This window comes from Curcuma longa, chromosome 9 (genome assembly GCF_044706935.1).
Source record: "Curcuma longa cultivar G26 ecotype Majalengka, Jawa Barat chromosome 9, ITB_CL_G26_1.1, whole genome shotgun sequence".
Lineage (NCBI taxonomy): Eukaryota > Viridiplantae > Streptophyta > Magnoliopsida > Zingiberales > Zingiberaceae > Curcuma > Curcuma longa.
The window spans coordinates 6,945,412-6,959,202 of record NC_133869.1 but is presented as its reverse complement, the minus strand read 5'-3'; the positions used below and the strand labels follow the sequence as shown (position 1 = coordinate 6,959,202).

The 13,791-nt window shown below is 37.1% G+C and overlaps 3 protein-coding genes across 3 annotated transcripts; 2 read left to right on the top strand and 1 right to left on the bottom strand.

The window, feature by feature from the left end:
- Positions 1 to 204: 204 nt before the first annotated feature.
- Positions 205 to 4,257, top strand: LOC141834925 (uncharacterized). The gene is made up of 4 exons (XM_074722320.1): positions 205 to 611; positions 2,366 to 2,435; positions 2,522 to 2,591; positions 4,066 to 4,257. Exons 1-3 carry the CDS (start codon positions 435 to 437, stop codon positions 2,569 to 2,571), a joined length of 297 nt encoding a protein of 98 aa, XP_074578421.1. The 5' UTR covers positions 205 to 434; the 3' UTR covers positions 2,572 to 2,591; positions 4,066 to 4,257.
- A 2,018-nt stretch (positions 4,258 to 6,275) lies between these two features.
- On the top strand, positions 6,276 to 8,888 carry LOC141834945 (putative WRKY transcription factor 26). The gene is made up of 5 exons (XM_074722341.1): positions 6,276 to 6,598; positions 6,991 to 7,170; positions 7,260 to 7,822; positions 7,903 to 8,064; positions 8,163 to 8,888. Exons 1-5 carry the CDS (start codon positions 6,311 to 6,313, stop codon positions 8,596 to 8,598), a joined length of 1,629 nt encoding a protein of 542 aa, XP_074578442.1. The 5' UTR covers positions 6,276 to 6,310; the 3' UTR covers positions 8,599 to 8,888.
- A 255-nt stretch (positions 8,889 to 9,143) lies between these two features.
- On the bottom strand, positions 9,144 to 13,556 carry LOC141835302 (uncharacterized). Its single transcript, XM_074722744.1, has 2 exons — positions 13,470 to 13,556; positions 9,144 to 10,864 (listed from the first exon to the last, which is right to left on the bottom strand). The coding sequence occupies exons 1-2, from the start codon at positions 13,484 to 13,486 to the stop codon at positions 9,814 to 9,816; spliced, it is 1,068 nt and encodes a 355-aa protein (XP_074578845.1). The 5' UTR covers positions 13,487 to 13,556; the 3' UTR covers positions 9,144 to 9,813.
- Between the last annotated feature and the right edge of the window lie 235 nt (positions 13,557 to 13,791).

Below are 13,791 nucleotides of genomic sequence, written 5' to 3'. Positions count from 1 at the left end.
ATCAAGATATATTGACTTTAAATGTAAAATATAAATTTTATTTTTTCTGATATATATTTAAAAATTTTCATTATTTTATTTTGTAAAATTAAGCTTGACTAGGTTCGGGTTCGGACCGTGACCCATCTGGGTAAATCCGTTTTGAGACTTTCTTACTGCTAAAAGCGACGGATCCGTCTTTTTTCCCACAAAGATGCAATTTTTATAGCCATCTTCTGCGACTGCGTCTGCCCTCTTCTTCGCTGGCTGCTCCTCCGCCGTTTCTTGGGCTAACGCCTGCCGTCGCCAACGAGCATAGAGAGTTTCGCCTGCGTCGCGGCCGAGAGTATTCTGAGAACGAAGGTGGCCAAGCGCACCTTAAGTGTCTGTCTTCGGTTAGAGAGGAGCCCGCTGCCGCTGCCGCTGCCGCCCCTTCTAGACGTCTTCTGCGGGAGATGGACGAACGGAAGGTGCGGGAGAACCGCGTCCCTCTCAAAGACGTGGTAGTGGACTGCACCCATCGGTGGTTCCAGGATGCGCTCAAGGAGGCAAAGGCCGGGGATGCTGCGATGCAAGTTCTTGTTGGTCAGATGTACCAGAGCGGCTACGGAGTCTCGAAGAACGAGCAAAAGGTGAGGGCTTTCTCTTCTATATCTGTTAATTCATTGTTTCCATGTGTGGATTGAGATATTTAGTTGGAAAGGGCGGAAAAGGTTTTGCTTCTCCTGCTTGTGTTGCGGGAAATTATGTATTGAGAAAAGTTGTTGCTTCTCTCACCGTTCTAGTCTTTGACAATAAAGATTTTCACTGCTGGGATCTCAAAAAGAGAGTTAATGGGTATGAAATTACTGGATGATTTTAGACATATTGGGTCTATTATTCTAAATGGAGAGACAAGTCTTGCATAACGGTTGTGTTTCCCCTCAGTCTAAAAGCGAAAAAATATAGGACTATAGCACAACCCGACATACTTTATAGATCCAACTGCTGATAGTTTAGCATAGATGAGAATATTTAGATTGATATGTGAAGTTACTAGAAAGAATGTAACAAAAAATATTGATATTTGAGAGCAATTAGTTGTAGCTTTAAGAGATGATAAAATGAGAACAAATAGAATGAGATGCTACAAATATGCTCAAAGGTGAGTAAGAAATTTTATAGTTAGAAGAGTTGAATTGGTCTGCTGGAAGGACACAAGGGAATATAGGGAGAAACACTAGTCAATGTAATATAAAATACTTTAATTTGTTTGAATATTAGTGATGCTATAGGCTTTCATGGAGGCCAATAAGGAGGATTCATATGGTTGACTCGAAATTGTTGGGATGATTGTGTAAACCTATGTCTCTCTAGTTTTTTTATTTTCCCTTTTCTTATGTGTGTATGGATATTATGTCTTATTCTTATCCTAACCATCACAACTACCAATGTTAATCATTTTTCAAAGAGTATTCATATCCCAAGTTAATCTAATTCTATAATCATGTACTAATTTCCTTCCTTTCACTAGCTCATAATAATTCTAGAATCCTTTGTTATTTGCATCACATAAGGGTCCAGCCTGATAACAAATCTGATTAAGATCCATGTTCATGCTGTTGTTTACATAGTTTTACATTGACTATTGAGAGCGCAAAGCAATTCTCCACTTTTTCATCAACTTTAGGACTAGCATTAGAGGCATTGGATACTTTCTAGTATGCATGCTGATTGCTACAATCTCCTGTGCATATTTAGGCTTACTTAAGCTTTATTTTTGTTGTGAATATCTCATTTAATTTGGGTTCTCCTTCACAACCATAATAAGTTTGATCGTTGGCCTGTAATAGAAAAGTTATTTCTTTGGCCTGAAATTCTGATTGTGATTTATATTGACTATTGACCGTATTGAAACTTCAAAAAAAATTTATTTTATTTTTTAAAAAAGGTGATATGATGCTTTGCTGCTCCATTTGGTTGTTGAATAAGCCAAACAAAGTTCTCATTTGTCGATCAAGATCTCACCCTATAACACCAAGTGATTCATAGAATCTGATTCAGTCCTGCCTGACCCAGCAGCCTATTTGGTCCATCTGTCTTATTGAGTGGAGGTAGACTCGTTATAATCATTATGCTTTTTGAACTTGGAATGATAATTCTATGTCAAATATCCATCCAAACACTGAAATAAAATGATGGTTGAAATAAACATTTCTATTCCATTCGATTCTGCCTTCCAAATATGCCTAAGAGTTTGAGACTATGAGAGGTATAGAATTTCTGGAAAGTTTCATTAAATTGAAATGTTTTCACAACATATATGATTTAGTGTTTTCTATATTCTTAGATTGGATGATTAAGTGTTTCCTTCACAAACTCTTTAATTTTTTTGGGACATCTGCAGGCAAATGCTTGGATTACAAAAGCATCAAGGTATCGAAGTTCAGTTTGGAAGGTTAGCGACAAACAACCAGGTGATACTCTAATTGGGATGGGATCTATTTGTTCTTGGACATTATGTTTATGGATTTTGTTGCTGATGCTGTTAATTTTTTTTTAGGTTATAATGCTAGTGACTCTGATTCTGATGAGAAGAATAATATGGCCTGAATTAAAGAAGGTTCATAAAAGTGAGTTACTCTTGTGCTCTGTTTGGATAATGTTTTAAACTGGAGTCTCTAGATGATTGTTGCTCTACTGTGTCAAAGGGTACCAGAAATAAATAGCCATGAATTACTATCATTTTACAGTTGCATCTGGAGTCATCGAAGATAATATACCCAATATTTTAAAACGCCTTGTTAAATTAATGGCAAAAGTGATTTGCTCCTAGTATTGAATTATTTTCCATATATCTATGCTATTTTAGATTAATGCTAAATCCATTTTTAATTTATCGATCATGACAAATGACAAGTAACACAAATTTGTCTTTCTTTTGGTAATTTTCTTTGGTTGAAATTTCCCATGCATTATCAAAGATCCCACAAAGCAAACAGTCAAGAGTATAACAACTTTTTTTTTAGAATTGGTAGGTCTCATTTAACTCCTGTCATGCGCCTTAGTGTAGGTTGAGATGATATGGTACAAGGAAGAACTCTTTCCTGGAGACTTTCTACCCTGTAGTTTAAGAATGAAATAGATGCTTGCTCCTCTAATGTGGACTTTACGATGGTTTTTAATATAGGAGTTTGTTGAAATTGAGTATAGTTAATATTTAGTTTCATAATTTTCATGATTTTGGGATTTAAGGTTGTTTTCAAATTGGTTTATGTATATGTTTTGGATAGCAAGCTAAGTGGATCTTCACAGCACTATTGCTTGTTTTAAGTGCTTGATTTTGATTTTGCAAATTGGTGTGAATTATCTTTCTGCTCAGGGCTTTCATCTTGTATCATATTTGTCTTAAAAACAATGATTCATTTATCCCACTTGTACAGAAAGGGTCTCACAAATCTAATCATATTATTCGTATGAGAGAGCTTCTATTGCGATGACATTAAGTGAATTATACATATTGTTAGAACGAAGACGACAAATCATAAACACAAATTGTGGAAAACTCCAAAGATTGGACAGACTTCCAAGTGAGGGGAAAGACAATATATGCAATGAAGTAGAATCACTCTTAAAAAAAGTAGTTGCTAGTTCTTATATCCATAGTTATCAAAACTGGACCAGAGATAAACCCGGTTGAAACTCGAGGTCACTAGTTTGCTATTGTATGTCAGACACATGTCGAACTTGAGCATCAATTCAACTAAGCTCACCAACTAGATTAGCTAAGATATATATTCAGTTATGAAACTAAACAATGAGAATGAATATAATGTGAGGAAAACAAATAAACGTGGACATTAATAACCTGGAAAGGATAAACATGACTTTGTATTTGTTTAATAAGTATGATGTATATTAAGGATGTTTATGAAACTTCTTCATTTTTAACAAATCATTGGTCTTTCCTAAAGCCATAAATATATCTATCTACTAGTTTTGTTAAACATGCTTATCATTGTTCTACTAAACACTTGCTGATGCTTTTATTTTTGTTTCCACTGAACAAATTTATTGGATATATTTTCTTCTCTATTCTTCCTGCAGATCCATTTTCAGTGCATCAACACACCATCTATTTACGTTTTGTTTCTCAAGGATTGTATGATTAATTGTCATGAACAAATTGTATTCTTCAAGTTGTGCAACTTCTTCCAGTCTTTTCATTTAGGACTGTTTGTTGTAAATGAGTTGTATTTGGTACATTAATCTTTCAATCGTGTGATTTTATTTTATTTCTACAAACAAATGTGATTTCTGGATGTTAGTCCTTTAAAATTATCAATAATATATATATATATATATATATATATATATATGTTAATTTTAAAATATTAATCTCATCAATGCACTCAAAATCCTTTTAAAAATAGGCAAAATCCTCTAATGATCTTTCAATTGCACTCAAAATCGTTTTGAAAAGTACACAAAATCTTCTAAGGATCTTTCAATAGCATCATTAGATCCTCGAAACTTCAAAGTGATTCATGCAAACTTAAAATATTCGTATCTTCTCAATAATCTAAGAGATAGCTTCACGCAACACAACTTACACAACGTGAATGAGACAATAATATAATGTTCCTTCTGTTAATTTTTTAAAAAAAAAATCAGAATAAAAATCTTCCAAACGGGTTACGTGATCCTCCACTTCTCTACGAATCTATTTCACGTACTTTACACGTGCATGCAAATTTTAATAAAGGACACTTCACCTGTAATTAATTAATTAATTAATTAATCCATCTTAAAATAACTATATTTATATGTGAAAAAGTACAGGATTTGTTCATCCATGTATAAATTTTTTTTTCTTGGATGAAAATATTTAATTCGACTCCAAGCCAAACTGTGATGTTAACTAAAATTGTGAAAAAATTAAGATAAAATAAATAGATAAAGTTAAAAAAATCAATATATTTGGAGTACATTTCATAATATTAAGTTTAATTGGCACTGATTTATTATTATAAAAACAATTCACTAATTTGTGATTTTTTTCCTGCTACATTGAAAAAAATTCAATGCTTCTTTTTGTTTTTTAAAATTATTATTTATTTTCATTCTTTGAGGCAGCAGAAAGTAATTTTAGATTTTTTTTTTAAATTTTGATTTGATTTTTAAAAATATTTTAATCTTTATAAATTTTTTTACTAAAATTGTTAGATAATTTTTACAAGTATGATATTTACCAATGTTAACCAAAACCAAAATAATTTTTAAAATTAAAAGAAAAGGCATATTTAAATTTATTATGATCTTAAATTTCTCATTCAATATTTTATTTTATAAAAAAAAAAAATAGTATGACGTGTTCTGTGAAAGATATTAAAAAAGATATGCGTCCATTGCAAATGTGGCATTAAACGCATTTATGGTTGCTCATTCTATTAAATATGCCACCTGTCTCCCATCGTGAAGCACAAGCATTTTTTTATTTTTATTATAATAAATTTTTTGGGGTATAAAATTATCTAATTTATATTTTTTATCTTTAGCTCAATCAATAAATTCGCATATTTTAAAATTTTATTTTTTTGACATAAAAAAATCCATCAATTCATACAACCAATTTACGTGATGTATATATATATTATCAATTCTGAATTTTAATATATTTCGAACCAAAAATATTAATTAATTAATTAATTAGTGGGGTGAGATAAAGATATGAGAAAAGGTGTCTCACCTAACTCGTCGTTTCCCGCGAATGCCTTGGCGCGGACGCAACTCCACCACTTTAATCGACTTAAATGACGACTTTGTCCTTCTCTTTTACCAAATTGACAAATTTGCCATCCGGAAGCTTCTTTTCTCTAGAAACATGTTTTTTTTTAATAAAAAAAGTAGTTGTTAAGCGACACGTAAGCTTCCACGTCATGCCGTACGGCATTTAGCCTTCAATTAATAACCGGTCCACGTATTCGAGGCCGCATGTTTAGCTAAGGAAAAATTATAATAATTATTATTAAATAACAATAGGAAATAGAAATATCGAGTGAATTAAAAAGAATTTTTTTGAAAAAGATTTAAAAATACCAGATTTAATATTATTGGAAGGTTAAATTAAATTAGAATTAAAAAAATCAGAAGCATCACGGTGTCCTGCGTCAGCCGCCACCCACTCCGGTAAACGCACGTGCTTTGACCAAACAACCCCCGGGCCCACGCTCTCATGCTCTCGATCTCTCTCGTCCGAATCTTCTTTCCCCTTTTTCTCTCTCTAAACCCTCGGCGACTCGCCCCGTTCAAATCCCCCAAATTCGCCCTCTTTCTTGCTCTTTCCCTTCTCATGGCTTCGTCCGCGGGCAGCTTGGACGCGCCGGGCAACTCCACTGCGCCGCCGGCGTTCGCCTTCTCGCCGACCTGCTCCTCCTTCACGGAGCTCCTAGCCAGCGACGACGGAGGCCGGAGGGACTCCGAGGGGAGCGGCGGAGGAGTGCCCAAGTTCAAGTCGGCACCGCCACCGTCGCTGCCCATATCTCGGCCGCCGGTCTCGGGTTCCTCCTGCTTCGCCATCCCCGCCGGGCTTGGCGCCGCCGAGCTCTTGGACTCCCCCCTTCTCCTCTCGTCTTCTCATGTAGGTGGCCTCGATGGTTACTTCTTTTAGGTCAATTTAATGTCGATTTCCATGACTGATTTCTTTGTTTCCTGCTGATCAAGCATATATGCGACAGTAAGGAATTAAATTAGCAACCTTGAAGGGATTTATCTTTTGAAACTATTTGTATGAAGGCAAACGCGCTTATGTAGATCACTGGAGTATGCGATTTTAGGGAGAAAATCTTAGATTTTTGATGATATGGGCACTTGTTGAGGATGTTATTTCCAAGACTATATGCATGGATATTGGATCTATCTGTTCTTGTTGCAATATAATTCAGATATCTATTGCTTTCTTTTCCCTTTTTTTCTTAATTATAATTTCTCGTGCTTAAAAATTGTTCTGAACATCTCGATTTTGTTGAACAGATGTTGCCATCTCCAACTACAGGGACTTTTCCGGCCCAAGCTTTGAATTCGAGTTTCTTCTCTGCTAATTCTCAACTTGGCAATAGCATCGAGAACAAAGATTTCTCCTTCCATACCAACACAATCCCACAAAACTTGCAGATGGCACCGTATCAGAATTCCCTGGCTGCAATTTCTACGGTATTAGTTCTTCCCTCTCGTCCCAAGGTTTGATTAATTGAATCATCGCTCAAGTTGCTAAATTTGGATGTGAATTCTGTGTCAAACAGTGGAATCACCATGAGACCAGCAGCAACAACTCTGAACTATCTTCCTTGAAATCCAGCATCAAAGTTGAAGCTGTAGTTCCAGCGCAAGCAAACTCTCAAGCCAGCAATGGCAGTGGAGTCCAACCTTCCATGTCGCTTCAAGATCAGAGGAGGTTGGAGGATGGATACAACTGGAGGAAATATGGCCAGAAACAAGTCAAAGCAAGTGACAACCCGCGAAGCTACTACAAGTGTACATACCCTAATTGCCCGACGAAGAAGAAGGTGGAGAGATCCTTGGATGGGCAGATCACTGAAATTGTGTACAAGGGGACTCACAATCACCCAAAACCTCAGTCCACCAGAAGGAACTCAGCTGTTATGGCTCAAGCATTCCAGGGTGCTGTGTCTTCCAAAGCTTCTGAGAACTCGTTCGGTGGGCAATCAGACATGCCTATTGATTTAGTTCAGACGCCTGATAATTCATCAGTGTCGTTTGGGGATGATGAGAATGATATGAGCTCCCAAAAGAATAATCAGGATGGCGATGATTTCGAGGAAGATGAACCAGATTCCAAGCGATGGTAAACTTCGGTAACACTAAAGATTCATGCTAACACAATCAATTTTTAACATGCCTCAGTGTGAATCGTAATTGTTTCAGGAAGGCGGAAGGTGAGAATGAAGGGGTGCCAGGTCCGGGAAATAGAACTGTTAGAGAGCCCAGAGTGGTGGTTCAGACACAGAGTGACATCGACATCCTTGATGATGGATATCGATGGAGAAAATATGGACAAAAGGTGGTGAAAGGGAATCAAAATCCAAGGTGAGTTTCAACATTGCTTTTATATATTGGTCTATATGATTGAAGCCTAAACTTTGTATCCGTCAACTGTGCTTAACAAGAACTTGTTTGATCGATAGGAGTTACTACAAATGCACCACCATGGGTTGCCCAGTGAGGAAACATGTGGAGAGAGCATCCCATGATATGAAGTCAGTGATCACCACATACGAAGGCAAGCACAACCATGATGTGCCTGCAGCCAGAGGCAGCGGTGCACCGCTACTCACCAGGCCTCAGCCTGATAACAATGGCGTTGCCATGGCAATTCGCCCATCGCTCATGATGAATCACATCAACCAAATTGTGGCCAACAATGCCTTTGGCGGAAGACTGAATGCAGCAGTGAATTATGGGTTAGGTTATCAGAACTCAATCAACTCATTCATAACTCAACAGCAGCAGCAGCAGCAGCAGCAGCAACAACAACAACAACCAGCACACATGGGGAACATGTTCTCTGAAACAAAGGAAGAACCAAGGGAAGACTCGTTCCTTGACTCACTGCTAATTTAAATTGAATTTCAGTGGATCATTCGGTGAAGCAGCATACAATGATACAGCACACGGTTTTAGTCTGTAGAACTTGTACATCACATGAGGTCTTCCAAGTTCAAAGTTATGATATATATTGACGATAAGCTTCAATTTGTTTATTTGTTAGAGGCCTCAATACACTTCATAAACAGGCCTCTGAACCACTAATACTTCTGTATAATTAAAGGGAAAAAAATGCAGTATAGGATGTAGCAAGTTGGTTAACTTCTAGTTTGCAAATATTTTCAACAGTATAAATGATTTTTTTTCATAATTATAGATGTACATTGGGTAATAATTTTTACTCTCTTTTTAGTCATATTACAATGAATTTGTCTATATTGTTTTGTTTGAATCAATAAGGATCTAGCTAAAAGTTTAATTTTTCAAAGAAAAAAACTAGAAACTAAAGATTTTAAAGACGGTAAAACAAAGCTAAATATGAATACATAAATTTTAAAGAGCAATACAAAATGTTTAGGCTCTTAGTTGAGGATCTCTTGGTATTTAAAGATGTTATACTACAGGAGTGCACTAAAGTTGCTAAAGCTCCTAAAATAATAAAATTTAGATAGCCAAAATGGAGATAAATTATGGCATTGTGACTTTTTGTAAAAAGAAAAGCCAGGAATAAGCCTTTGCAAGGAAAAAGACCTCCGAAATTTAAAGTTATAGGCTTCCCCCCTTTAGAAAATGGATCTTTTCGGTGTTGTATGATCTGCGGAAACGCTTTGCAAGCCTAATCGGCAGTGTGACTGTAAGCAGCCAATACGTTTTAGTTAATCCGGATCACTTGCATTTAAAAATGGCTTTCCAACTGCTCCGAGAATATATTATGCTTTGCAAAAGGACAGCTTCAGGCTTGTCTCCATTCGTGGCATCTGCCACTTGTTTTTATCAGTATCCATTAACCCTGGGTGAACGGCCATTTTGAGAATCTAATGGGTAAAACATTCACTTTTTATCAGCATCCAACAACTCTGGGTAAAAGTAAACTGATACTCGAAAACCTATTGGGTAAAATATTACATGTATACACTAGCTAAATTCTTCTAAGAGAAAAAAATATATATAGTATGCAAAATACCTGTGAATAATAAATGGAGTAATCACATGCTATTTGACTGACGACCGTTTTGAACAAGGATTCGAGGTAATTTTGTTGAACCAGAACTGTTTTCTTTACCAGAATGATCAGTTGTATTGGTTTGGAGGCACGTCTGGGTTGGACATTCCAAACCCTTCTATACTCTTTGGAGAGTCAACTAGCGAAGTATTCCAATCATCTCCTGTGGGCACCATAAGACTGTTGCTGAAGCCAACATCCGGCAGGTTCGGGCACAGACCCCAGATCATGGCAGCAGCATCTAGATTTTGAGAATGGAATGTAATATCTTCGGGTAAGGGGTGTTGCCAGTTTGTACAAGTGACACCTTCAACATTTGTCATATCAGTAGCCATCATGTTCAGCATCTCTTCCATGGAGAATTCTACCTCCATGTTCGACTCTTGGAACACGATCTTCGAAGTGTCAGCTGCAGATGATGACGATGGCTCAGCATAACACCCCAACTCATCTCTCTGCTCTATCTTTGGAAACCTGGCTTCAGTCTGCTGGAATTGAGATGCATTGTCCGCAGCATCATAGTATCCTACCTCCTCTATCTTTTCCACCTTGGGAAGCTTGATTCCAGTTTCTTTGTGTCGAAGAGCATGGTCCATGGCTGCTGCACCGTCACGACCAGTTCTTTGAACCTCCATGTCAGTCTGGCGAAGCACAGATATACCGACGGCATCCTGTTGGTGAGAATCTTGGCTTAAGATGGAGGCATCAGCAGCATCTGAATGATGCGACGTCGTGGTCGGTTCACACAAGGTGCTGCTGGGCAAGTTGACACGAGCAAGAGCTCCATACATAGCCCTTGCTGCATTATCATAAGCAAGAGCAGCTTGGGTAGCATCAGGAAAGGTTCCTAACCAAAGACGGCCTCCTCGGTTTGGTTCTCGGATCTCCGCCACCCATTTGCCCCATGTTCGCTGTCTGACACCGCGATATCTGTAATTGCCATTCTCTGGTCCGCCTTTACCCCGCATGCATCCTTTCTTTGAACCTTTTGCAGGTGGCTTTACCACTAGCTTTTCACTGTCAAGGAAACTGCCAAGCTGATGATTTCGCTGCTTCCACCAAGCAAGTGTTTCGGATACAGAAGCGGAGCCACTACTTCCGCTACGTACTTTCCTCTTGCTGGAACAAGAGAGGTTTTTTAATTATCAAAAACAAAAACTTAGGAAAATAAATACAGACAAGTTGCTAACGATGATACCAACAAACGGGAAAACTTTGACATAAGAAGACTACTAAACTGTTCCTTTGAAACAGCAAAATGACACTGAAGGTAACAGAGCAAATTCAGCAGGTGGATTTGATTTCGTGCCTATATACTGTGTAGAAACAAAGTTACCAGGCACCTGCTGCTCCAGAATTCCACTTCAGTGGAAAGCACAAGAGAAGCACAAAAAGAATAAGTATATGTGTTCTTAGAAAATCATAAGAACTAAAACTCAAGTGAGTAAAACAATGATCTGAATACAATTTCCCCCCTCCCCCAACCCCACCCCAACATTGCTACAGCAAATCTGAACATGATACACGACTATTTGTTACCAGCCCAAGAAAACCAACTTCAAACGTTCCCAGAACAAATTTCACCAGTCACCCCACTAACAGATAGGCCAGTTGGATTCACAAAATCCATTAGCAATCAGTCTGATTCAAGGTCGAAATTCATTAGGTGCTCAAAGGGTTTGTCAATGTTAGAGAGAAAATAACCAAGCAGACTCTTCTTGCAAGACATTTACTTTAAAGCAAATAATAAAGCTGAAATCAACCTAAAAAAGGTTAGGGAAACAAGACACCAACCATAAAGGATTTCCTAGTGCATAATCATGGCCCGATTAGATTCATACACGGCAAAGGAATACCTCTTTCGCCAATCTACTCATCATAAGCAAAGATATAGATTTATCGATAGAAATCCTGAACATAACGTAAGCACAATATCCAACAGATCACTCACTACCTGAATTAATTAGCCATCTTGAAAATTCACACTTGAACTAATCTTGCATGTAAATGGGAAGCAATTCATGAGGTTGCACTTCATTCAGGTACTTGCTTCTCAAGAGAACCGAAAGTGTTTGCATGCCACATAGAAATTGATATGTTGATGGACTTTATCATCGTCATCACCAACAAAAACTGTGCTTGTCTTTCTTGTCAATGCATTGGATTCTATGAAAGACAATAGCACTAGTAATATTCAAATTAATTAATTCATTTTTATAACATTGACTACTCTCTTGTTTGCTTCTCTCTACTATTACATTTTTCACTCAAATATAATTTAACTTATAATTGTAGGATTTATTGATGGCCTTTGAATATATCCATATCATATCAATTTGTTTTTTCAAGTTTTATCACCTATTTGCGATACCAATTCTCCAATTAAAATGTTTATCACGCCATCCATTTTATCATTAATTCTCAACTGTGTTGCACAAACTTTTTATGTGCGACTTCTATCAACCCAATGCAACTCAAAAAATATAGTGCATCATATAACACTCATAAGATTTTCCTTTTTGACTCAAAGACACAATGACCACACAAGATTTCATAAGTCCATCACTCATTCTTTATTTTATTATTGTATCCAGCCTCTGTATTATCAGAAATGAAAATAATTATCATTAATATGATTTTCTTTAGTTAGTCCTACCAAGACATGATTGATCAGATTATCGGGTAAAAGAAACAAAATTAAAGCCACCAAAGGGACGCTTGATTATGATAATCTAGAAACCTTGCCATTCAACTTCCTACAAGTCGATGTCATATTAATTAAATAATTTTTTATTGCATTAGCAAAAAATTTCTTTTGATAAATTTTCTTTCACACCTTCACCACTAATTAATTTTATTATCTAACTATAAAATATATCAATTATCCGATTATAACATTTTTATTTATTTTTAACAAGTTTGCAATTTTAGATGCAATCCAATCTTCTCTTCATTGACTTGATCTTCTATACTTTGTTACATAACTGTTAAACATCTGTATTCATTGACTATCTCAAATCATGCTGCAATCATAAAAAATCTTTATAATCACAGTCCAATTAGATGCAGAAACTGATTATATGGATATTAAAGTGCTAGTAAGACCCCAAAAAAATCTACTTTATCAACTTCTCTTTGCTCTAACCAGGACAATATTTACTCGTTGGGGAATCATTTTAGAGCCTAAAATTCAGCCAACCCTCATTCTTCATAGCACCGAAATCCATGAGACCAGTCGGCATTAGTTACATGCTAGAAATAAAAAAAAAAAAAAATCTAACCCAAGCATCAAATCCTTACCACATTGCACTGAGCTATTGAGATTTTATGTTATATCAAAGTGCATACAAACAAATAAAAAAGCAACACTTCCGCCTGAACCAAAATAATCAACTAACTCGACCAGAATCGGCCATATTAATGCCGTATACGCAGTGAGATCACCTAGGAAAGTGAAACTCTCCTCGTCGGAATCTAAAACACCAGCATGAATGCGCTCCTCGGCCTCACCAGACCAACACAATAAACCTAAACACTCGATTTCTTGCTTTGCACACAAAATCAAAGGTATGTTGTTTTGGATGACGTCAATAATCCCCAAAAAAACTAATCAAAGCGCGCACACACAAAAAAAGAAGCTTCGTCCGTTGAAAATAATAGAAAACGAAACATTGGATCAATCTAAAGAATATACATCTAATCGAATCAAGCATTCCATTCTAACCTATCCGTCTCTGTCATCTCCTCGCGCTCCCTTTTCTCCCCCGTTTACGGCTCGCGATCACGGTTTCGACTTCCCGCTTTTCGCATGTTTCTTGAGCTCGAAGAAAAGTTGAGATGCGGCGCCCGCAATATTTATACAAAGGCATAACGCGAGAGTAGTCGTCGTGTCGAACGTCGACGAAGCGAGCGTCACGTGGCGACGACGACCTTCACAGGTTGCTTAACCCCCAAGGCACTACTTCTCCATCCAGCCGTACACGTGCGCCTCAGCATCGGTGCAGCGGCGATCCGGAGTTTGCTTCGCGAGACCGCCCACGGCTTCG